General features: G+C 46.9%; 1 protein-coding gene across 2 annotated transcripts in view; it reads left to right on the forward strand.

Annotated features, from left to right (window-relative positions):
* card14 (caspase recruitment domain family, member 14) overlaps window positions 1-23,751 on the forward strand; it is a 50,265-nt gene continuing 26,514 nt past the window's right edge. Inside the window, exons 1-2 of one of the 2 annotated variants that reach the window (XM_052140210.1) lie at window positions 1-333; window positions 739-876. In XM_052140210.1, the coding sequence (XP_051996170.1) occupies window positions 123-333; window positions 739-876 (349 nt within the window). In that variant the 5' untranslated portion in view covers window positions 1-122. Of the gene's footprint in view, window positions 334-738; window positions 877-15,853; window positions 16,748-23,751 lie in introns of those variants that run through there. The other variant, XM_052140211.1, reaches the window with a different exon arrangement.

Consider the following 23,751-nt stretch of genomic DNA (forward strand, 5'->3'; position numbering starts at 1 on the left):
GTGTCTATGCCTGTCTGTGCCTAAGTGTTTGTTTTGATTAGATGTAGTTTTTTTCATCATTTGTAAAATCCTCTGTGTTTGTCTGTATTATATAGCAGTGGGTCTGATTTGGGAATTTCAGCATGACTGAGAGTGTTCTGAACAGTCTGGACCTGAAAGATCTGGAAGAAGTGGAATTATGGGATCTAATCAATGACAACCGTCATGCCATCTCTCTCGGTGTACATCCCTGTTTGCTCATTCCTTACCTGCGGCAGGCCCGTGTGCTTACAGATCTGGACGAGGATGAGATACTCAGCTGTTTCAGGCTCACCAACCGCAGTATGAGGACCAGTAAGACACTCATGACTCAAGGGAATTGGGGGAGAGGGGCTGGAAATATACTAGAGTATGATAGCAAGATGGATTATGAAGTAGAGCTAATTTACAATAGGTATGATTCAGACTCACACTAAAGCAAGTGAAGTGAAAATATAATTTTTTTTTACATTCAAAAACTAAACCTGATCTTTGTTTTGGGATTATATGAGCAGAGATGAAAATGAGCAAGTATTGGAGATATGGGGAAATATTAGATTCAGACAAAGATGTCAGCTGGATCAGAGTATGCTGATATGAGAAGAAAACAAAGCGAGAGATGAACAGAGCGGGATTGTATAGAATCATATTGGAAAGTATGCTACTTATGTATGTAATTTATGATGATGTAAGGTCTGAAAAGCAAATCTCCTTCTGCAGGTTATATGCTGGACCTATTGCATCTGCAGGGCCGCAATGGAGCCATGGCTTTACTCGAGAGTCTGATGATCCATTACCCAACTCTTTACACAAAGATCACAGGCCGCCAGCCCAGCATTGAGCCTTCAGGCTTCAGTGGTGAGCCAGTTTTTATTTTTGTCCCTGGAAATAATTTTCATGGGCATTTTTATCTTTATGAGGGCTTTTTTATTTTGTTTCACTTACAATAAAAAACAAACAATGTGCAGCCCATAAATGTAAAATACATTATTTGAATAATTTAATCAAATTAAACTCTTAATCTGGAACACTTTTTCACTTACTAATCAAATCAAGACAAAATACAAAATTATCTGTAAATAATTGTTAGATTGTACAACTTTTTACCTTCATAGATTTTGATGTTATTGCTGATAAGTATTTTTTTTTTTTCAGATTTTTTTATTGATTCATATATTAAACACAGAAAAACAAAACATATATATATACACAGAATCAATATTAACCCCCACTATTCCCCCTCCCCCTCCCAATCCCCAACCCCCTACCCCGCCCTGGCACTCAACAACATCCTAGTGGCCATACATGATTATAGACAATAACAAAAAACAATATATTTTGAACAGATATTTGGAGACTCTTATCGAATCCCGGCCCACACGACTCCACATGCCAAAGTGTCCTTGGGCAAGACACTGAACCCCAAGTTGCTCCCAATGGCAGGCTAGCTTACATACCTTACATAGCAGCTCTGCCGCCATTGGTGTATGAATGTGTGTGTGTATGGGTGAATGAGACGCAGTGTAAAGCGCTTTGAATACCATTAAGGCTTAAAAAGGCGCTATATAAGTGCAGACCATTTACAATTTTGAACCCTTCTGGGAGGGACTACATATTTTTTTCATCAGTCCATACGATTTACTCTAGAATAGATTTTTTTTAATAACTAAGTCCCTCATTTCATCTGTTGTTGATAACTCAATTGGAAACATTTTAGTCTCAAATCATGCCCTGGCGTGTTTAGAGGTGTTGCCACATATGGAGAAAAGGAAATCATATAGTTGGTGCTTTAATGTATCCCTTTGCAAAATCCTGAATTCCAACAAATGTTGAAGGCTGAAATCAGTGTCTATATGGAAACCAACTGGTCCTCAGTATCCTCTGTAGGCGTGGCTTGGGAGGAACTTAAGGCAGTTCTTAGGGGCCAGATCATACAGTATGCCTCATCCACCAAGAAATCCAAAAGACAAGAACTCGTGGAATTGGAAGGGAATATTAAAAGTGCAGAGGTAGAGCTGAAGCACAGAATGTCGTCTAATGGCCTTAGAGAATTGACCCAATTGAAAAACAAATATAATACTATTTTGTCATGGAAGGTGGAGTTTTGGCTATTCAGGGCAAGACAGTCATACTTTGAGTCAGAGGATAAAGCAGGGAAACTCTGGCTAGATATATAAAACAGAGAAGTCTTTTTCTATAGTTCCATGTCTTCGACTACTGAAGAGTATATTAGAAACTTTGTGGAACCATTAGAACTTCCTAAACTGATGGCTGAGCAAAAAAATAAAAATGTCTTGATTCTGAGATAACCTTAGAGGAACTTGACGGGGTAATTAAGGCCTTGCCTATAGCTGGCTTTGCCACTGAATTCTTTAGATCTTTTGCTACAGAACTGGCTCCACTTTTGCTAGAAGATTATACGGAATCATTAAAGAATGGAAAGCTTCCACCAACCATGACACAAAAATCAGTCTGATTCTTAAAAGGGACAAAGATCCAAAGGATGCAAGAGTTACCGTCCAATTTCCCTGATCCAGCTAGATGTTACAATATTGTCAAAAATTTTGGCCAACCGATCAAGTAAAGTTATGACATCTCTTTTACATACAGATCAGGTGGGTTTATTCTGGGCCGTAACTCTTCTGAAAACATTAGGCATTTCATTAATATCATGTGGGCAGTGGCGAACGATTAGACTCTAGTAGCTGCTGTCTTGCTTGATGCCGAAAAGGCATTTGATTTGGTAGAATGGGATTACCTTTTTAAGATTTTGGAAATGTATGGGTTCCTGGGTTTATTTAATAAAAAATTGGGCAGTTATTTAGCCTTTTTAAAGGTTCTCGGGGAGGGACAGTGGAGAGAGATTTGTAGTTTTAAATGTGTGTGTGCAACCTTATTGTTTTTTGGAAGTATACTTTTTTTTTTAATTTATGTTTGTTTTATGTTCGGGGTGGAAGGGATATCATTTTATATAATTTGATTCCACATTTTCTGTTCTGTTTATTTAATTTATTGTATGGAATCAATACAAATTCAGGAATACTTTTATTGGGTGGATTAAGTTACTTTATAGACACCCGGTAGCGGCGGTTCAAACTAATTGATTTATTTCAGATAATTTTATTCTGGATAGGGGCACCCGGCAGGGTTAACCTCTTTCTCCATTATAGTTTTTTCTTGCCCTGAAACCATTAGCAGCCACGATAAGAAAGGAGGATGATTTTCCAGGGGTGATGCTGGGAGGTGTGGCGAATATGCTTTTGGTTTATGCAGATTATATATTATTATTTGTCTCTGACCCTACTAGATCTATGCCTTGCCTCTATAGAATTATTCATTCCTTTTCTAAGTTTTCAGGATACAGAGTGAATTGGTCTAAATCCGAAGCTTTGTCTCTGACAGCGTACTGGCCGGTACATTTTATTATTATGCATTCAGTCTCAGACATTTGGCTCATTGGTCGCTTCAACCTGAGAGAGCCCCTCCCTGGATTTGTATTGAACTGGAAGTACTTACCCCTATTTCACCATTGCAAAGCCTTTCTATCAAACTAACTGGGGAAGATAAGTTACACCCCATTATCTTGCATTTAAAATGTTGCCTCGAACATATGGCTGAACCCAAAATTATGTATCAATAATTCCCCTTTCTGCTGAACAGAGTTGATTGTGAGGGAGGTAAATATGCTTGGTGACTTATATGAGAGTGGAGTGTTGAGATCCTTTGAAAATATTGTTCAACATTTTGGGATTTCCAGGTCTCAATTCTTTAAGTATTTACAGCTGCGCCACCTGCTCTGTACTATTTTTGGGAGTAGCATACATCCCCCTAAAGTGGCAGATACTCTGGAATACTCTGGATACTCTGATTACTGCTTTTGGAAAAGGTCATGAGGCATCAGTATTACTCTCTGCTAATTCAGAGTAAGGGGGACAGAGCTTCAGCAGATAAGTGCAGTGTAGGTATTTTATGTTTGTGTGTCATTGTCAGTTTAACTTTTGAAAAAAAACACAAAAAAAAACCATTCCATCCTTGACCTTCATAAACACTTACAGTTGAAGTCAGAAGTTTACATACACCTTAGCCAAATACATTTAAACTCAGTTTTTCACAATTCCTGACATTTAATCATAGAAAACGTTTCCTGTCTTAGGTCAGTTAGGATCACTACTTTATTTTAAGAATGTGAAATGTCAGGGCCTGGATTGCTTAGCGAGTATTGATGCTGACTACCACCCCTTGAGTCACGAGTTGGAATCCAGGGTGTGCTTAGTAACTCCAGCCAGGTCTCCTAAGCAACCAAATTGGCCCGATTGCAAGGGAGGGTAGAGTCACAATGGGTCACCTCCTTTTGGTCGCGATTTGTGGTTCTCGCTCTCAATGTGGTGTGTGGAAAGTTGTGTGTGGATCACGGAGAGTAGCATGGGCCTCCACATGCTGGGAGTCTCCACAGTGTCATGCACAATGAGCCATGTGATACGTTGCGCAATGCACTGAGTTTGAAGGTAGACCTTAAAATACATCCACAGGTACACCTCCAATTCAGTACACCTCCTATCAGTAGCTAATTGTATAATTGTCTAAAGGCTTGACATAATTTTCTAGAATTTTCCAAGCTGCTTAAAGGGACAGTTAACTTAGTGTATGTAAACTTCTGATCCACTGGAATTGTGATATAGTCAATTAAAAGGTAAACAATCTGTCTGTAAACAATTGTTGGAAAAATGACTCATGTCATGCACAAAGTATGTCCTAAACAACTTGCCAAAACTATAGTTCCCCGTCTGTCACTCTCTTCAACGTTGTGTCGGAGAAGCAAAACTAGGGGTCTCTCTTGAGCACCGAATATACCTCTGATCTATGAAAAAAGTCCAATGAGAAGTTGGCACTCAGTATTTGCATACCCCGCCCCTGGACATACGGGTACAAAAGTGAGGCAAATACTAGAGTTCATTCAGAAAATTTCTTCGGAGCCTATGGTTGTGCATGCTGTTCGCGTGAAATCACACCAGTTCCAGTATTCCTCTGATGCTCTGCATGCTGTTGGATTGAGGACGCATTACAGCGGCGATTTCTCCTTCTTGCATGGCAGTGCAAATTGCAAATTGACAGTGCAGAAACCCAAACCCAAAAAGAGAGTTAAAAAAGTGATTTTCTCTAAAGGAGCAATACACAGCGGCGTTGAACATCCTTTTCAGAACGTGTCTTTTTAAAGACATGTTTCCGCCTCTGTGTAGTTTCTGGATGCAGTTGATTTCTCCTCACCTCTGACGGTCATAAAAACTGCCTGGCATACCTGGGTTGCGATTACACGCAGACAGCGTTTTTATGAATGGTCTATGTTTTCAGGGCGAGAACATAGCCATGACAGCATTGCGTTTGCAGGCTTTGTTTTGTCATGAGATAAAGCCATTTCAGCTGTCCCCGTGCCTCGCCTCTTTCCCACGGGATTGGGGCAGGCGCCGCGGGCGATGAAGGCGATTTGGGGACAATGACGGGCTGTGCTCGCCGGGTAAATCCCCGTGAACCACTCGCCTCCCCGGCACGCTTGCTGGCTTCCGTCCAAGCTCGGGATGAGCGATTTCTCTCCAATGGGTTATGTTCTCAGTGCGAGAACATAGCTGAGGCAGCATTGCGGTCGCGGCTTTTTTGTCATGAGAGAAAGCCACTTCAGCTACCCCCCACGCCTCGCCTCTTTCCTACGGGATTGAGGCAGGCGCCGCGGGCGATGGAGGCGATTTGGGGAAAATGACGGGCTGTGTTCGGCGGGTAAATCCCTGCGAACCACCCGCCTCCCTGGCACGCTTGCTTGCTCCCATCTGAGCTCAGGATGAGTGCGGCCCGCTTTGCGGCCGGCCTGCCGGTCCCTTGAGCTCCCGGAATTGGATGACGATTATGATGTTGATGGCTTGTCTGCGCCGCCACCTTTTGGTCTGCGCGCCCAGTCTGAGCCTAATGCACAGAGGTCCGCTTTGCTTTCCCGGGTACCGCGAGCGCGAGGCTGGACCGGGAAAAGAAATGCCGTTCTAACGGCACTCTGCCTTCAGCCCCACGTCTGTCCCCCGGCCGGCCAGTTCTGACGAGTCCAGAGGACGCCATTACAAGACCTCCTCCTCAGTCACTAACCCGCCCCCTGCCGGGTGTGCGGAGCAAGGTAAATGCTTTGAGTCTTTTCTCCACCCCGCTGCGAAGCCCTGCCGGGTACGTCAAAAATACTCATCCCTTTGGTGCCCCTAGCACGGAGATTGGATGCATGGCTATAACTTCCCAACCCATCTCGCTGGCTGTCCCGGACCATCCGACTCAGTTACACAATTCAGTTTGCCAGGCCCCCGCCCCCCTTCGCGGGCGTCCGCTTTACCGCAGTGCACAGCCAAGACATGCCAAACTCCTGCGCGCGGAGATCGCAACACTTCTACTCAAAGATGCGATAGAGCCTGTCCCTCCAACCGAAATGAAGAAGGGTTTCTACAGCCCTTACTTCATTGTACCCAAGAAAGGCGGCGGCTTACGACCGATCTTGGACCTGCGAGTTTTCAATCGAGCGCTGGTTAAACTCCCGTTCAAAATGCTCAATCACAAGTGTATCTTGACATGCGTCCAGCACCTAGATTGGTTCGCAGCGGTAGACCTGAAGGACGCGTACTTCCACGTCTCAATTCTGCCGCGACACTGACCCCTCCTACGGTTCGCGTTCGACGGCCAGGTGTTCCAGTACAAAGTCCTCCCCTTCGGCATGTCTCTGTCCCCTCGCGTCTTCACGAAAGTCGCAGAGGCAGCTCTTGCCCCGCTCCGAGAAGCCAGCATCTGCATACTCAATTACCTCGATGACTGGCTCATACTGGCCCACTCCCGAGAGTTACTATGCGCTCACAGAGACCAGGTGCTCAGGCACCTCAGCCGCTTGGGGCTTCAGGTCAACCGAGAAAAGAGCAAGCTCACCCCGGTTAAGAGCATCTCCTTTCTCGGCATGGAGTTAGACTCAGTCTCAATGTCCGCACGTCTCACCAACTAACATGTCCTAATCAGGTCAGACAGCAGCACTGCGGTAGCGTACATAAATCACCAAGGCGGCGTACGCTCTCGCCACATGTCACGACTCACCCGTCGTCTCCTCCTTTGGAGCCTCAGGTCGCAGTGTGCCACTCACATCCCCGGCAAACTCAATGTGATAGCGGACGCACTGTCACGACAACACTTGCCCAGCGGAGATTGGAGGCTTCACCCCCAGTCGGTTCAGCTGATTTGGGAACGATTCGGCAAGGCCCAGGTAGACCTGTTTGCCTCCCGAGAGACCTCCCATTGCCCGCTCTGGTATGCCCGAACAGAGGCTCCCATCGGGGCAGATGCGCTGGCACACAGCTGGCCCACTGGACTGCGCAAGTACGCATTTCCCCTGTAACACAGTTATTGATGGGCAAGGAGGAGGCGAGAACCGGCTTGTCAACATAAATTATAATTTAATTAAACTCCAACCAAAGCACACAAACATAAACACACATGACGGACATGCCCGTAATTGTCTCTCTCTCGAACCATCGTCACCGGCCGCCTTTATACCTCGCGCGCCTCATCAGGCTGATTGGGGATCGGGCGCGTGATATTCTGACCCGGCCCCACCCCCTCCGCTCCACACTCCTCCCGGCGTTCTCTCAGGCCGGGGTGCCACCGGCATGATGTACATCCCCCCCATCCCTGGGGCGGGGTTTATCTTGCGTCCCTTGTGGACATCCCCGCCTTCCTTGACCTGGGAGGAGACAGGAGGGGAAAACAACAACAAAAACAAAATAGGCGAGAGAAAAAGCTCATTCACCGGTTCTCTGATGTACCGTCGCATGGTCCTCGAACACTCCTCCACACTCTCTGGCGGACGACAGCCGCTCCTCTCCGGGTGAACCGGAGTCAAATCTCCGACCCCCAGCGGACAGAACGCCCCTCTGCTTTTCTTGCGGCACCTGGGGACATTCCTCCGCCCCTGGCAAAGGACCTACCGCTCCAGGCGATCGGGGAGTTACTTCCCTCCTCCCCTCGCGGATGGCGGTCTTCACTCGACCCCTCCGCGTTTCTGGGGGACGGCAGGGCACTCCTCCACCCCTGGCAGCGGCTCCATCGCTCCAGGAGGTTGGGGAATCCAGTCCCCACTCGCCCCGTGGACGGCGGCCATTCCCTGCATCCGGGCGGTCGGGCTACTCCGTCACCCGGCAGATGGCAGCGGTGCTCCCCTGGGTGGACGGCAGTGTCGAGGACTCTGCAACGGGCAACCCTCCTCCTTCCCGGCTTTCGGCACCAATGTAACACAGTTAAGGATGGGCAAGGAGGAGGCGAGAACCAAAGCACACAAACATAAACATGCCCGTAATTCTGTCTCTCTCTAACCATCTCTAACCGCCTTTATCCCTCGCGCGCCTCATCAGGCCGATTGGGGATCGGGCACGTGATATTCCGACCTGGCCCCGCCCCCCTCCGCTCCACATCCCCCAATGAGCCTTCTTGCACAGGTGCTGTGCAAGGTCAGGGAGGATGAGGAAAAAGTCACACTAGTGGCTCCCTATTGGCCCAACCGGGCCTGGTTCTCAGACTTCGTGATCCTCGCTGCAGCCACTCCCTGGCACATTCCCCGAGGAAGGACCTTCTTTCTCAGGGGCAGGGCACGCTCTGGCATCCGCATCCAGACCTCTGGAAACTTCAAGTCTGGTCCCTGGACGGGACGCAGAAGATCTAGCTGGTCTACCACCTACCGTCGTAGATGTGATCAACCAAGCCAGAGCCCCTTCTACCAGGCAGCTCTACGCCCAGAAGTGGCACTTGTTCACAGATTGGTGTTCTTCCTGGGCTGAAGACCCACAGAGGTGCACAGTTAGGTCAGTGCTCTTATTCCTGCAAGAGAGGCTGGAGGGGAGGCTGTCCCCTTCCACCCTAAAGGTGTATGTCGCTGCTATCGCGGCTCACCACAACACAGTAGACAGCAAGTCCCTTGGTAAGCATGACTTAATCATCAGGTTCCTAAGAGCCACCCGGAGGTTGAAGCCTGTTCCCCTCCTGGGATCTCTGTGTAGTCCTCGCAGGCCTCCAGAGACCTCCCTTCGGGCCGCTAGAATCAGTTGGACTCAGGGACCTCTCTCTTAAGACTGCCCTGCTGATTAGTGATGTGTCGTTCATGAACGATTCGTTCATTTTGAACGAATCTTTAATATGACTCGGGACTACCGAGTTGTCTCAGAGAGTGATTCGTTCATTTTGTGTTGACCGCGCATGCGCGCAACATCGCATAAGGTACATGAAGTCATAAATGATTAGTTCATCTTTCGCGAGTCTTCGGGTTCGGCCGGGTCCGAGTCTTTCGTTCTTCCTGTCAGTCCCATAGAGACTATGCTGTCAGTACCGGAAAGAGAAATGATTAGTTCGTCTCTTCGGTTTCGAGTCGTTCGTTCTTCAAGTCAGACTCACAAACCCATAGCACTTAGGGACTGACAGGAAGAACGAAAGACTCGGACCCGGCCGAACCCAAACCCGAAGACTCGAGAGTCGAGACTTGAACTAATCATTTATCTTTCCGGATCCGGACCGGTATGCTGCATGTGCATGCAGTCAGTGAGTGCATTGGCTGCTGTGTCACACCACATGGCCCACACACAGACACTGACGAGTCGACATCGACAACTAAGTATTTTTAACGTTTTGAAGTTCGAACCCGATGACACAAGAGGCGGAGAAAAAGGAGGTGAGTTGAACTAACTGCAATAGCTTAAACTTAAGACCCAATTAATAAATTAACATTTCGGTTTCTTATAAATTGGCTTTGGCTGCATTACCCTATAGTTTATTTTTATTTATTTATTTCAAATTGAATCAACATTTTCGTAAGTAGACTACTTGATGTTTTGGGCTATTTAACATGACATTTAATTATATTCTGCTGAAATGAACGAAATGACTCGAAAAAAGATTCGTTCATTTTGCTGAACGAGACTCAAAGATCCGAGTCAGTAAAATGATCCGAACTTCCCACCACTACTGCTGATCGTGCTCGCTTCCATCAAGAGGGTCGGGGACCTGCAAGTGTTCTCTGTCAGCGACACTTGCCTGGATTTCGGTCCGGCAGACACTCATGTTATCCTAAGACCGCGACCGGGCTACGTGCCCAAGGTTCCTACCACGCCCTTCAGAGACCAGGTAGTGAACCTGCGAGTGCTGTCCTGGGAGGAGGCAGACCCAGCCCCTTCGTTGCTGTGTCCGGTACATGCTTTGCGTACCTATCTGGACCGCACGCAGAGCTTTAGACATTCTGAGCAGCTCTTTGTATGCTTTGGGGGACAGCGGAAAGGAAATTCTGTCTCTAAACAGAGGCTTTCCCACTGGGTAGTAGACGCCATTTCATTGGCCTATCACACCCAGGCCGTGCCCCCCCACTTGCGGGTCAGAGCTCACTCAATGAGGAGTGTTGCTTCCTCATGGGCACTGGCCAGGGGTACCTCCCTAGCAGACATTTATAGAGCAGCGGGTTGGGCAACACCCAACACCTTTACGAGATATTACAGTCTCAGGGTTGAGTCAGTTTCATCCCGTGTTTTCTCAGGTCCGAGCCAGTAGAACTCGGTAACACGCTGATGGGCTGGCCGGGTGAATCGCTTGCATATAGCGCCCTTTCCCTCGGTTGAGGTAAAATTTCCCTGGAGATTCCACATCTCGAATCACTGGTCGATTCCTCCCTAGCCCTCATGGGTCCGCAGTTCAGTGGAGGAACTTGCCGACCCAATCAACTGCGGGTACTCAGTCTATTCTGTCCTGGAATAGGTGCTCCGCAGGGTGAGGACTCCTACTCGGACTCCCCCTGTGTGTATTTTCTGCGATACGGTCCCCTTACGAGCGGACATGCATTTTCCTTGGGTAAGTTTTGGCTGCCACCTGGTCACCGTGTTGTAGAAACTCCCCCTCGCTGAGGCTGGATCTACCACCACGCCACTTCCAAGTGTCGCCTAAAAACACATGTGATGTATTCCCACTTTACCTCCCCGCTGGGTAGGTGTGGTCTCCGCAGGGTCTTTTCCCCCTGAAAGAATAGGAAATTGGGTAAGACCCCCTTCCCTCAATGCATGTAAGGGCCCCGGCTGTCTATTGCTCTATGCGAGAAACATAGAGAGAAAAGAGGTCCGGCCAGGCTTGGCCCGTTCCCAGGTTGGCAAGCGTCGCCTTGTTCCCCTGTCTAGAGTAACCAGAAGAATTCCAACAACTTTTTTGGGGCATTGGGGAAGGGTACTTGCAGTTTGACATAGCCGGTCGTTTGGCATGTAAGAAATACCTGCCCGCTCCTGTGTCAGCATAACACGTACACGGCTCAGCACATGGCGTAATTTGGACCCCTAGTGTCGCTTCTCCGACACAACGTCGAAGAGAGCAACAGACGGGGAACGTCTAGGTTATGAATGTAACCTTCTCTGATGGAGGGAACGAGACGTTGTGTCTTCCCGGCCACGTCGCTGAGCCGAACTGCTGTAGTGGCCAGAACCATTTCCGGCTCCTCAGAAAAATCCTGAATGAACTCTAGTATTTGCCTCGCCTTTGTACCCCTATGTCCGGGGGCGGGAAGACACAACGCTGCTATAAAGTAGTTCCAGGTCTTGACTGCATAACGGTTTCTTCTGAAATATAAAATTATTTCAGTTATTTTAAAGAGCCCTACAGGCTACTACAATACAATAAATAGTTCAAACAAAGTCATTGGTTATGTGCATTGGTTAAAAACGTCAAAAAAATGTCTAAAATATCCTACATTTTTTAAACTGTTGGTTTAAAAGAGCACTTGCGCTCCCTCATCTCCCCCGCACTTACACACGCTCGCACGCACACACACACACACACACACACACACACACACATTCGCACATGCGTGCACACATACACACACACACCAAATGCACTACCTTTTTACTATTATGCTGAAAAGCAGCGCATACTCTGTTGCTATTTCTGTTGTGACGTTTTTGAATTAGCAATGAAGGATTGAGCTGTATCAAAGTTTATCTAACATTATCTAAAATATCTGTGTGAAAAAAACCTTGTGCTCCCCCTCTCACACACAAACACTCCCACAGTCGTGGACACACATTATACGCATAATACACACACTTAAGGCCTAAACATACTTGTGAGAGAAAAACAGAGTTGTCATGTTAGCACACTCCTGCATCTCAGTGGGGATGAAAAAGTTATTAAGGTTTACAACGTGAATGAAGCGATTACTTCTGATGAGAGCTGCAACAAAAAGGTAATCCCAGAAGTAAGATATCTAATTTTCTCAGTTTCTCTCTTTTGATCCCTCAAATACAAACTCACATACTAACTCGCGCACACACACACACACACACACACACACACACACACACACACACACACACACACACACACACACACACACACACACACACACACAAATGCACTAACTTGTTACTCTACTGCTAGTTCTAAGGTGACGTTTACAGGCTCAGACTGTAGTAAAGCAGGATGCTGAATCTGTGGTGAAAGAAAGTAGTTCCACTCATAAGAGAGTTTTAGGGACAAAAAACAGAAAATGTCTTGAGATGACAGTGCACGTCACTGGAATTCCTGTTCCTGTTGCTGACGGCACGCAGCACAAGTGTTTGTAGTCTGCTTAGCACTGCTTATTCTTATTTTCATATGTATATCTTATATCCTTTGTCATTTTACAGCATGTTTCAGGTTTTTCCACCTTTCCACTGTTTCATCTGTGTGTATTTTACCTGTTGCTGCTGGCACCTAGCTCATGTCTGTGTTTGTAGCCCGTTAACTTTTTTAGCATCACTTATATATCTGTGTAAAGCGGTCAATGGAAAGGAGGAGGCGAGAACCGGCTTGACAATATTAATAATAGTTTAATTATAAACTTAAAAGACAACAAACACACATATGACGGACATGTCCATAAATGATCTCTCTCTCCCCCACACAATCCTCCGCAGTCGGCCTTTATCCCTCTCGGAGGCTTGATTAGCCTGATAAGGGACCGGGTGTGTATGATCACTACCCGGCCCCGCCCTCCGCCCTGCCACATTCCAACCTCGTTCTCTCAGGCAGGGGAGCCCCGGCATGACGTACAACCCCCCTTTCCCTGGGGAGGTGCGTGCCTTTTTGCCCCGTCTGCCGGCAGGTCATCCCAGTCTACCTGGACGAGGGCGGGGACAAGGTGAGGGAAACAGAAATAATTAAATAGGGGGGTACTTCCTGTAACAGTGTAGTACCCCCCAAAAAAACACTGTAAAATTTAAACGAGAGAGAAAAGGCCAACGCGGAGTGGCAGTGAGAGAGAGAGAAGAGATATAAAAAATAAAAAAACGTACTCGTCAGTTCTCCGTAGCTTGTTCCTCGGCCACTCCTCCACCCTCTAACAGATGCCACAATCTGTTTTCAGCGTTTAATCCTTAACATCTGCCATTTTTCAGCACATATCAGGTTTTCCCCTGCATTATACTCTTATCGCGATTCAACTGCGCGCATTTTCTACGTGCATCCACTTTCTATTTTTATCACGATTCAACTGTGTGCATTTTCTACGTGCATCCACTTTCTATATTTATCGTGATGAAACTGCGTGCACTTTACAGCGCACACCTGTTTTCTCCTATGTATTACACAGATTATTGCATCTATCTCATAGCACTGCTTGTCAAGAACAACCAACACAACAAACAACTGCGGTAAGTCATGGCATCCACTCATATTATTTCATCCTGCATTGCATGTCACATGTTCACAATAGCCTCTTCTGTCAGCAGTGAGGGATTCACATGTGAGAAAAGTAATGAATTAGTCAGGCTGAGGCGCAGCTGAACGCTAGTGGAGGTCAGTGAGAAAGAGAAAACAGTAGATACTGTTTCGGATGCAGGCAGTACAGACAGCAACACACACACTTTGGTTCCGGCTGTAGAGCCCCCGCAGCAGGGTGTTTGGGTGACGGCATACTCGCTCAGCAAAGCAACACCACTCTCCCGTTCCCGTTAGGGTTTCCATTTGATTCTCCCCACTCAGTGATGCATACACTGAGAATCATGTTGAAAAAGTCCTTGTAATTGGTGATTCTATTGTAAGGAACGTGGAAATAGAGACTCCAGACACTATTGTTAAATGCATTTCAGGTGCCAGAATGCTAAACTTAGATTTTCTAAAATTGTTATTCATGTCGGCACTAATGATAAACCGGCTTCGCCAGTTGGATATCACCAGAAATAATGTTAAAGAGGTATGTGAATTTGCAAAAACGATGTTACTCTGGCCCCCTCCCTGCTTGTCGTGGTGACAAGGTTTATAGTAGATTTATGTCACTGAATGGCTGTGTCACTGAGTGGTGTCTGAAGAATAGAATTGGATTTATAGGCATTTGGAAGAGTTTTTGGGGTAGACCTGACCTGCTAAAGAGAGACGGACATCCCTCCAAGTAATTTAGCTCATAGTCTTAATAATGATTAACTAACTGGGGCCCAGGTCAGGAAGCATACAAACTGGTAATCTGAACGTCTCCTAGATGCCTTGACACATCAAACAGGTCACATAAACTACAACACATAGAGACTGTATCACCTAGATATCATATAGAGACTGTGTCTGTTTCCCGAACATTAAACACAAAACCCTCACTAAATCATTTAGAAAAAAATTATTAACGTCAAACTTGAACAAAACAAACAAATTAAAGATAAACATCATATAAAGTTAGGGCTACTAAACATTAGATATCTTTCTACCAAAGCACTAATTGTAAATGAAATGATTACTGATCATAGTTTGTATGTGCTCTGTTTGACTGAAACCTGGCTTAAACCATATTAATATATTAGTTAAATGAATCTACTACCCCAGGTTATTGTTGTAAACATGAGCCTCGTCTGAAGGGTCGAGGAGGAGGTGTTGCTACAATTTCTAGTGACGTTTTTGTTGTTACTCAGAGGACAGGATATAAATTTAAGTCTTTTGAACTAGTAATGCATAATGTGACACTGTCAGATATAAATAAAAAGCTCTGTTGTCTTTTGCCCTTGCTACAGTATATAGATCACCAGGGCCTTATTCTGATTTCGTTGGTGAATTTGCAAATTTTTTATCAGGTCTTGTAGTTACTGTAGATAGAGCTTAAATTTTTGGTGACTTCAACATTCACATAGATAATGGAAATGACACATTGTGATTAGCATTTATCGATATTCTCAACTCTCTTGGAGTCAGACAAAATGGACAGGACCAACTCATCACCATAATCATATGCTAGATTTAATTCTATCATATGGAGTTGATGTTGATAATATAGAACTTCTGCAGCAGAGCAATGACATCTCGGATCATTACCTTGTCTCAGCGATCAGCTGATGTTATCAATCTAAACCATGCTATCATTCAGATAGAACTATTCTTTCGACCACTAAATAGCTTCACTAATAATCTTCCAGATCTTTAGAAAATATAAATACATCCCCCCCCCAATCGATTAAAGAAAATTCAAGAAAAAGGCCCTACACCATGGTACACTCATGATGAGATTTCACATTTCTTCAAATTAGAAAAGTGTATCAATAAAATAAAAGATTGGATGGCCAGAAAATTCCTTCTACTCAATTCCGACAAAACAGAGGCACTAATTATTGGACCAAAAATCTCTAAAAATAAGCCACTAAAATATAATTTTACTCTCGATGGATGTACTGTTACATCATCATCAACAATGAAGAACTTAGGTGTTATATTTGATACCAGTCTATCCTTTGAAAATCAAATTACCAATGTTTGTAGAACAGTTTTCTTCCACATAAGAGAATTGCTAAATTATGACACATGCTCTCTGTTGCTGATGCCGAAAAATGTATTAATGCATTCATGACTTCAAGACTAGATTATTGTAATGAATTACTGGGAGGATGTCCAGCAAGATAAAAAAATAAACTTCAATTGGTACAATCAAAATGCAGCAGGCAGAGTGCTGACGAGAACCAAGAAATATGATCATATTAGCCCCATTTTATCATCGTTAAATTGTCTAACAGTTAAATTTCATATTCATTTTAAAATTCTGTTAACTACGAACAAAGCTTTTATAGTCAAGCTCCGCAGTACTTAAGTGACCTTCTACCATCCTATATTCTATCACGTTCATTACAATCACAAAATTCTGGCCTGTTAATAGTTCCTAGAATATCAAAATCCACAAAAGGAGGTAGATCATTTTCATATTTGTCTCCTAAACTAAACTATGAAATAGTCCCCCTAACACTGTTCGAGATGCAGACACACTCACTCAGTTTAAGTCTAGACTAAAGACTCATCTATTTCGCCAGGCATACACCTAATTTATCCTTCAACTCACAATTAGACTGCTAGGCTGCATGATAACAGTGATCATGATCTATAACTCTGCAATAAATTGTATGGCATCTATGCTAATATTATTTTATTTGTTTCCCTGTCTCAACCTCGGTACTCCTATACTGAGTTCACCAGAACCGGCTGGATCCAGCTCCATTCCTGCTTCGTGTTGGACTGCACTTCTATGTGTCGCTGTGTGATAATGACTGATAACAGCCGGTGCCAGCCAAACATCACTTCAGTCTATTACAATGGACTTCAGAGAATGAACTGATGCCAACTCCAACCATAAGACATGGGATACTTCATATGCCATTGCCTGAACCATGGACTTAGGATAGACCTCACCGAAATTCCCTGCCAGGTTGAAATGCGATGCACCTAACTGATCTCTGCCTGCATCACCTCGGTCTAATAATGGGCTACATTCTTGAAATGGAATACATAGACTATCAATTAATTGCCAACAAAACCCTTCATCAGCCAACTAACAAGGACAATTGCATCTATTGGCACTTTTCCACTGCACGTTACGGTTCGACTCGACTCGACTCTACTCGTTTTACTTTTCTGAGCTTGCTTTTCCTCTGCTGTTTAGTGCCGCCTCAATGTGGGTGGGATTATAGGCTGATCATCATAGTTGCGCCACGTCTACTGCTGTGACATCATCTTAAACGCGACACAAAACAATAAACAATAACACGACTGTTAGCTGTTATCTTCTAGCTCATTGTGCTGCATAAAACAATTGTTCCAAGGTGATTTTACACAAATGTAACAGTTAAATTGGCATGGTTGTTTTAGAAGCAAGCTTTCCAGAAGCTGGTCAACTAAATAAAGTGAAGCTTTCAAGCAAAGTATAAAGCTTACGTACCATTCTCCATCGGGGACTGTCCAGGGCACTCTCCTTCCCATTGCTCGCCAGTCTAGATTGCATCCATTTGGTCGAACCATTTCCGCTTTTCCTTGATTGTTCTTTAGTCACTTTTAAGTTTGTTTTTTTTACTTTTCCCTAGACTGTTGGTAGGTTCGGTGGTACCCATGTCTCAGCTGTGCGGCCAACAGCTGAAACACTTCCTGAGATAATTTTTTGTTTAGTTTGTCGCTAACAAAAGGAACGTCTGCGCCTCATATATTGACCATTGTGGTTTTGCACACAGCCATTTCTTTTTACAATTCGAAAGTCGCGTGAACAATGATACTGCTATAGCTGTAGCTAACTTTAAAACTAGCGGGTTCATGTCCCATGTCGAAAATCCAGTGATGCTGGTAGTGACGATTCTCTCTGACCAATCAGCAATCTGCAGGATTTTGATGTCACATTTCGTATTGGCTCGCTTGGAACCTCAACCGAGGTAGTACAAAAAAACATTACCAGGTATTCTCCACAGTGAAAAACCCCCAAAAATCGAACAGAGTCAAGTCAAGTTGTACCGTGCAGTGGAAAAGCCCCTTATGTGAATTTCTGCAGTTAATCCAGGTGGACTTTCAAAGACATTAGTCATTAATCTTACAGTTCATACAAAATCTTTGTTTAAACACTGACCCTTAACGCTTACTTAGTTTAATAATTTTTAACCAAGACTTGCGCTATACATAAGTAATATTGGCATTATATTCATGATGTTAGCCAAAGGGAAACTGACCCCAACTGTGAGTCTGGTTTCTCCCAAGATTATTTTTCTCCATTAACCAACATCTTATGGAGTTTTGTGTTCCTTGCCACAGTCGCCTTCGGCTTGCTCACTGGGGTTATAAATACAATTATTATTTAACGACTTATTTTTAAACACAATTCACAATCGTATTTTATCAAACTACACAATGATGACTCTAAGACATTATAGATATTACTGTTTTATCTTCTATTAATGCCTGATCTTCTGTAAAGCTGCTTTGAAACGATGTGTGTTGTGAAAGGCGCTATACAAATAAAAATTACTTGACTTGATAAAAACCTGAATGATGTCTTAAGGTGTGGTAACTGCGGTATAGGCAGAATAATTGACTCCGGCCCGTTAAATTGTTTAAAAATAATCTACACCCGAGGTGTGATGGCATTACCACCTCGGGTGTACATTATTTTTAAAGAATTCGACAGTCCATCGTCAATTTTTCCTTAATTAGGCCTCATCCACACCAATGGATTTTCAGTTGAAAATTCAGTTCCCTATCGAGAGGTCTCTTCTATTGCGTAAGTAGCTTACACTATGGGAAAACTCCGTTTCTCGAGAAATATTGAAGTCTTTATGTAAAACGCATTGCAGCTGCACAGCAGACAGCGATGAGCGAGGCAGCTCGGTCATTGGCTGTGCCGCGGCAACTGCTCGAACCAATGACGGGGCGACTCTGAACGCGCGACCAATGGGCGCGCTTCGCGTTCGCGCGCTCAGAGCCTGCCGAAATTAGCATAGGCAGGCTATATAATGGGTACCCCGTCATGCGAGTTCCTTTAGATTTAATCTCCTTCAGCGAAGACCTTCTCTTCGCTGGATCCTCCTGATTGTCGGAGTCTTTCGCCGCCGTTGACAAGCTTACAGCGGGACTGCTAAGAGGACGCCGGAGCCTTCAGCCGCCTTTGAAGCCTTCTGCTACGCCATCCGGCGCGCATCGCATATCCTTTACTGCAAGCGCTCGCCCCCGCGATGCTTTTAAAAGTAAAAGAGTAATTTTCCAAGGCGTTGTTTCAAATGCCTTCAGCCTGCGCCTCGTGCAGAGGCCCTCTTCACGACGGCGATCGGCACATCATCTGCACTCGCTGCCTGGGTCTGGACCACGCAGAAGCTGCACTCATTCAGGGCGGATGCCCCGCCGCCAGGCCATTTCACGAGAGCGGACCTGCACCCCTCCAACAAAGTGGTGGGTCTCGTCTCGTTCGGCACATCAGGGGACGACGATGGAAAGGATGACAGCCTCTCTCTTGACGCTGCATCCAACGACTGGCCGGGCTTGTTCGACCCCGCGCCATCGACATCAGCGGACACGAGCGCGGGCACCAGCATGGACTCGAAAATCGTCCGTATCCTGTCAAAAGCCGTGGAAGACCTCGGGCTCGACTGGTCTTCCCCGGAAGAACCCGCCCGCAGCCGGCTGGACGAGTGGTTCCTGCAGGGGCGCCGTTAGGCCCCCCAACAGAGACCCTCTCCTTTCTTCCCTGAGGTCCAAGACGAGCTCACAAAGTCGTGGAAAGCCCCGCACTCTGCTTGCCTAAAGCCTTCTTTTTCTTCCTCGCTCTCCTCAGTGGACGGCGCGAGAGAAAGAGGCTACGTGGCAACTCCGCCCCTCGAGGAGACCGTGGCCAACCATCTATGCCCACCCTCCACCGCTGGATGGAAGGCCAGAGCTTCTCACCCCTCCAAGCCCTGCAGAACCACCTCAGCTCTCGCCGGTCGCGCATACGCCGCCGCCGGCCAAGCTGCATCAGCGCTGCATTCGATGGCGGTCCTACAAGTTTTTCAGGCCAAACTCCTCCGCACCATGGACGAGTCTGGACCTGAACCCGAGGCTTTCAAGGACCTGCGCAGCGCTACGGACGTAGCCCTGCGAGCCACAAAGGCCACCGCCCAATCCATCGGCCGGGCCATGGCTAATTTGACCGTCCTTGAGCGCCATCTGTGGCTAACGCTAATGGAGATGAAGGACGCGGATAAGGCACCATTTCTTGACGCGCCTGTCACTCCAAGCGGCCTGTTCGGACCGGCGGTGAGAGAATTCACTGAGCGCTTCACTGAGGCTCGGAAGGATTTGCAAGCTATGCATCACTTCCTGCCCAAGCGCTCCAGCTCATCTCAGAAACCGCCCCGGCAGCAGCAGCGAGCCAGGGCAGAGCCGCCCGTCTCCCAGCCGAAGAGCAGACCTGAAAAGGATGCTCGACGCCGCTCGCGTTCCGCTGGCCGAAGAAAGCCGCACGAGCAATGAGGTCCTCGGCCCAGAATCACTCTGAACACGGAGCCTCGTAAGTCTTCCTAGCAACAGGAAGAAAAAGAGAGAGTACGTGTCTCGCAAAAGCCGGACCGCTCTCTCTCAAACATCTAAAACATTACCCAGTCCCCTTACAGGCGGCTGGAAATGTCTATAGAGCAGTCAATGGGCCAGTCATAAAACTCGCTCACCTGCAATCAAACGCCGTTTTTACGGTGACACACAGAAATCAAGAAAAGAGTCATTTTCTGCCTGTGTCACTAAGGGTTCACATGTCCACACTAAAGTGCGCATTCCCACATATCAATACTGTCCAAACAGTGCCAAATACCTCCCCAGTTCAGGCTGGATGTCCCAAAAATGTAGATCGTGTGCCTATTGTCATGTATGCACCACTACACACAAGCACTGTTCCCACAGTTATAAACACTTCCCCAGTAAAAGCGGGAAATACTATAAGTGTAGCCGCGTGCCTGCTGTACTGCACGCACCCCTACACACAGCTACCCATACAGTTTCAAACAGCTCTCTATTTCATGCCGCAAGCATCACAGATGCAATGCGCGAGCAAAGAAACTCCCGCTAAATGCGGAAAGCTTTATGAATGTGGCGGCGTGCCTATTATGATGTATGCACCCCCACCCCAAAACACTGTTCATACAGTTTCAAGCATCTCTCCGACTCATGCTGTGAGCATCTCGGAGATAGCGCACGTGCCTGTACTCTCACACGCACCCCTGCACTCGGCACTCAATACGGCTGCTCAGCGCGCACCTGCGCCTCTGAGAGCCGTAGACTCTGTGTTAGCACAAAGCGATTTGCCGGTGGGGCCCATACGTCACTGCGACACGCCCCCAGCCAGCATTCAGCCCATATCTGTGCGAGCAGAAGCCTGGGAAAAAATCCCCGACATGCCGAAATGGGTTTTGAACATAATAAAACACGGATACTCACTTCAGTTCGCTCGCAGACCACCCCGCTTTTCAGCGGTGGTCGAGACGAAAGTGAGAAAAGATGTGTCACATGTTCTACGCACCGAGGTGCTCAAACTGATAGAGAAGGGCGCTACAGAAACTGTTCCTCCCTCTTTGAGCGAGGCGGGTTTTTACAGCCGCTATTTTCTCTTCCCGAAAAAGGACGGTGGCCTTCGCCCCATCCTGGATCTCAGACATCTGAACAAAGCTTTAATGATTCGCTCGTTCAGAATGTTAACAACCAAACATATCCTCGCGCAAGTTCGCCCTGGGGATTGGTTTCTATCAGTGGATTTGAAAGACGCTTACTTTCACATTCCGATAGCGCCTCATCACAGGCCCTTTCTGAGATTCGCTTTCGAGGGACAGTCATACCAGTACACAGTACTACCATTCGGCCTATCATTGGCCCCCCATACATTCACGAAATGTATGGACACGGCACTTTCCCCCCTGAGACAGCGGGGAGTGCGAATACTGAATTACCTCGACGATTGGCTAATCATAGCACAATCAGAGGACCAGTTAATGACGCACAGATCTTGGATTATCAGCCATCTAGAATGCCTGGGTCTGAGAATCAATTTTGCAAAGAGCGTGCTATCCCCCAGCCAGAATATCTCTTTTCTGGGAATAGTGCTAGACTCAGTGCAGATGACAGCGTGCCTCTCATCAGAGCGCGCGCTCTCTATTCAACGCCTTGCAACATCGTTCAAACGATTTCAAAGAATGCTCGGTCTCATGGCCTCGGCATCAGCTGTACTCCAGCTAGGATTGTTGCACATGCGTCCTCTCCAGCGCTGGCTCAAGAGCCATGTCCCCACTCACACGTGGCGCTCGGGCCACTTTTTGATCAGAGCGAATCACGGCTGTATAAAAGCCCTGACGCCCTGGAAAGCCATCAACTGGTATCAAACCGGCGTGAGTCTGGGCGTGAGTACGCGGAGAAAAATGATCATGACAGATGCCTCCAAAATAGGATGGGGGGCCCTTTACGAGGGCAGGCCTGTCTCCGGGTTTTGGTCAAACCCGGAAAAGCGCCTACAGATAAACTGTCTGGAAATGAAAGCGGTCGCCTTGGCTCTCAGAGCCCTGCTTCCGTACCTAAAAAACGAACACGTCCTGGTCCGAATGGACAACATGACGGTAGTTTCGTATATAAATCGCCAAGGTGGACTCAGGTCGAGCTCCCTGCACTCTATGGCCAGGGAGCTCATCCTATGGTCACAACACCACCTGCACTCGCTAAGGGCAGCGCACGTGCCAGATGTCCTGAACCAAGGAGCGGACATGCTATCCAGAGACAAGGTTCTCCCAGGAGAATGGTCTCTCCACCCTCTGACGGTTCAGTGGTTATGGCAAACCTTTGGCGAGGCAGAGGTCGACCTCTTCGCCTCCAAGGAAAACGCGCACTGCCCTCTCTTCTTCTCAAAAAGCACAGACGCGCTCGCCCAAGTTTGGCCGAGCCGCCCCTTGTATGCTTTTCCCCTGATCGCGATGCTACCTCAGGTCATCAGTCGGATCAGGGAGGTGAAATGTGCAGTGCTCCTGGTAGCCCCACTCTGGAAAAACCAGATGTGGTTTCCAGAACTGATACAGATGATGCAATCTGCCCCATGGCCGATTCCGCTGAGGCAAGACCTCCTCGGACAGGCCAGCGGGATGATTCTTCATCCCCGCCCCGATCTGTGGGCCCTCCATGCATGGCCCCTCAACGGGTTCCCGAGAACCTCCCCAGTGGAGTTTTGAGAACCATTACTGAGGCGTGAGCGCCCTCTACGAGGCGCTTGTATGCCCGAAAGTGGAAAGTGTTCAGTGACTGGTGTGATACCAAGAGTTTGAACCCCAAAACGTGCGAGATACCAAGTGTACTCGCCTTTTTGCAGGAGCTGCTGGAGGCGGGCCGCACACCCTCCATGCTCAAAGTCTATGTGGCTGCCATAGCGGCGTCACACAATCCTGATAAAGGACATTCATTAGGGAAAAACGATCTGATCGTTCGTTTCCTAAGAGGCGCTAGGAGGATGAACCCTCCTCGCCCACCTTCGGTGCCGATCTGGGACCTGGCCACAGTCCTGGATGCACTCAAGGGTGCCCCGTTCGAACCTCTCCGAACCGTGCACCTTAAGCAGCTCTCGCTCAAAATCGCGCTCTTGCTGGCGCTCGCTTCAGTTAAAAGAGTGGGCGACCTGCACGCGCTGTCATCAAGCGCTGCTTGCCTGGAATTTGGACCTAACGACTGCAGAGTTGTCCTTAGGCCAAAGCAAGGGTATATTCCTAAAGTGCTCTCTACACCCTTCAGAGCACAGGTGATATCTCTGGCAGCGCTATCGTCCCCAGCAGACGAAGGCGACGCAAATTTACTCTGCCCGGTCAGGGCGCTCAGAGTATATTTGGAACGTTCTGCCCTGTTCAGACAGACGGAACTAAGGGTCTCGCTGTGTCAAAGCAAAGAATATCGCGCTGGATAGTG

The sequence above is a fragment of the Xyrauchen texanus genome, chromosome 13, assembly GCF_025860055.1.
Source record: "Xyrauchen texanus isolate HMW12.3.18 chromosome 13, RBS_HiC_50CHRs, whole genome shotgun sequence".
Taxonomy (NCBI): domain Eukaryota; kingdom Metazoa; phylum Chordata; class Actinopteri; order Cypriniformes; family Catostomidae; genus Xyrauchen; species Xyrauchen texanus.